The sequence below is a fragment of the Volvox carteri genome, assembly GCF_000143455.1.
Source record: "Volvox carteri f. nagariensis unplaced genomic scaffold VOLCAscaffold_41, whole genome shotgun sequence".
Lineage (NCBI taxonomy): Eukaryota > Viridiplantae > Chlorophyta > Chlorophyceae > Chlamydomonadales > Volvocaceae > Volvox > Volvox carteri.
The window spans coordinates 1,029,434-1,031,563 of NW_003307584.1; the positions used below are offsets into that span (position 1 = coordinate 1,029,434).

General features: G+C 51.9%; 1 protein-coding gene across 1 annotated transcript in view; it reads right to left on the bottom strand.

Moving 5' to 3' along the window:
* Positions 1 to 1,916: 1,916 nt before the first annotated feature.
* VOLCADRAFT_118680 (uncharacterized protein) overlaps positions 1,917 to 2,130 on the bottom strand; it is a gene marked incomplete at both ends in the record, with an annotated part of 17,796 nt that continues 17,582 nt past the window's right edge. The window contains one exon of the mRNA XM_002954268.1: positions 1,917 to 2,075. Coding sequence (XP_002954314.1) covers positions 1,917 to 2,075 — 159 coding nt within the window. The remainder of the gene's footprint in view (positions 2,076 to 2,130) is intronic.

Here is a 2,130-nt window from a genome sequence, read left to right on the forward strand (position 1 = left end):
TAAAGCGTTCTCCACAAGGTGCCTCTCGTTTATTTTGTTCTTAGTTGTATGCATATCGGCTTGTACCGTCTTGGATGGGGTGCCCGTTCCAGCTCCTAGTCCCACGGGTCCGGGGCGACAAGAGCCTGTTCTGTTCCCCTCCTTGATCAAGGCGGTATCGATAGCCACTTAGGTAGACGGGAAGCTCTATAGGCCCGTACGTAAGAGCAGGCGATTTATCTTTGCACCGGATTCAGTATGTACAGTCGCCCGCCCTTCGCGTGGAGCTTGTGAGTTGCCATAAGGCGGACTACGGTGCATCCTTAGTGAGGGAGCCGTCTGGTCCAAACTAGCACAAGAAGCTACTAGTATTTTGCATCACAAGTTGCACGCGAGCGAGGAGCCATAGCTGCAGACGGTAACGCACCGCCGACGCTCGTACATTCTCTCCACCGCGCGTTCTCTCCTCGTCTCTGCAACCGAAGCGGGCACCTACAGAATCGTTACCCACTGAACAAATCCAACCTTGCCATCCTGTCGCGAGGACACCAAAGGCATTCTTGGCTATGGCTATACGAAGGCGGTAGAACTGTGTTCTGAACGCGTAAACATAGGGTCATAAGTTAGGCAATGCACAGAAGTGTAACAGCGCTTCCCACTTTATCCACCCAGACGCAATCGCCGCTGTTCGCAGCATTGTTGAGAACACCTTATAAATGTGCGAATTTATCCAGGCGTGGCCCGTGCGTAAATCCAAAGCAAATTTGAGCATCAATACTCTAAAGGGGCCTTAAGCGACTATGTGCTTTTGTGCGCAAATGTTTCATCCAGAGCCGCTGTTGTTATCGCAGCAAGCGACTTGAAAGCGATGTCGACATGCTTGGTTAAGTCGTGCCCGTGGCAAAGCGCGCTTCGGCAAAGCCACGCTCACGCATCGATTGGAGTCTATCGATTGAAGACTATGCAGTGAGAGCGCTAAAAGCGCTAAAGGTTCCTGTCAGGCGCCGCCTGCAGTCTCTTGCACCCGCACCCATTCACATCTGGGTGATAAGGGATATTTCTTCGTTTGAGCTTCTTAGTGCCCCAAGGACAAGGGCAATCCAATCCAAGGGCAATCCGTCAAGCAATCCACACGAACGAAACAAACGATGCGCCCGAATAGAATGCGCGCGAGCATGACGGCGGCGGCACGAACACACACACACACACAGCGGTAACCGACTGACTGACAGACAGACTCCGCTTCGTTAAATCCAGATACTTATAACATATGAAAATGGCGTCAAAGAGAGGGAGTTCCATTTTAGAGGAAGGGCTCTAGAAGGGGGCCGGATCTTCTATAGACAAAACCATCATCTACGACCTGCGTCTCCCCCCACTCAGTAATCCTACCCCCACCCCTATATTGTACAGTACTGCACTTGTCAACCTGCCTTCGTAGGTTTTGCAACCCCGGGTTTTCCCCCACCCCCAAGGCGACATCATGTACCTGGCCCCGACAGGAAGAGCCCCGCAAACAACGACACCTACTTAAGTGACATGCAGTATATGGAATGTGGTCGGTAGTCAGGGCAACCAACGACTGCAGCACAGGGCAGACCCGTGGAGCAGATCTTCCACATTTCTTCTTCGGAAATATAAGGGTTTTTGCCGGGCAGCCGTTGCGTTACACCTGCTGAGGCGGCGGCCATAAAGTAGGACCCATAACGCGACTTGCCGCAGGTACATTCCCCAAGACCCAACCCCGCTGCCTTACCCATATGCGCACCACGCCGCTTCGGCGGACTGCGACATTACGTAATTTCCGAAACGTTTCATCCTTACCGAAATCAACCAGACTCAAGAGCGCTGATAACATTTCTGCTACTGGTTATAATTATGCTTTTCAATTAAATACAAGGATTTTACACACAAATTGGTGCTATAACAGGACGAATCTAGTATGGATCCAAAAATGGAAAAAATGGGTCCAATATGAATCCAGGATCCAGCGAATGAACGCGTGTTCCCTCCCGCTTCACGGCTTCCAAAATGTGCTCCGAGTGGTTAGTTTGAACGGGTTCGGCAGGCGCTCGATCTTCTCTGCCGTAAGACCTCTGAAAGCAGGGTGGTGGTAGGGCGGGAGGGCGGTGGTGGGAGGATGACCACACG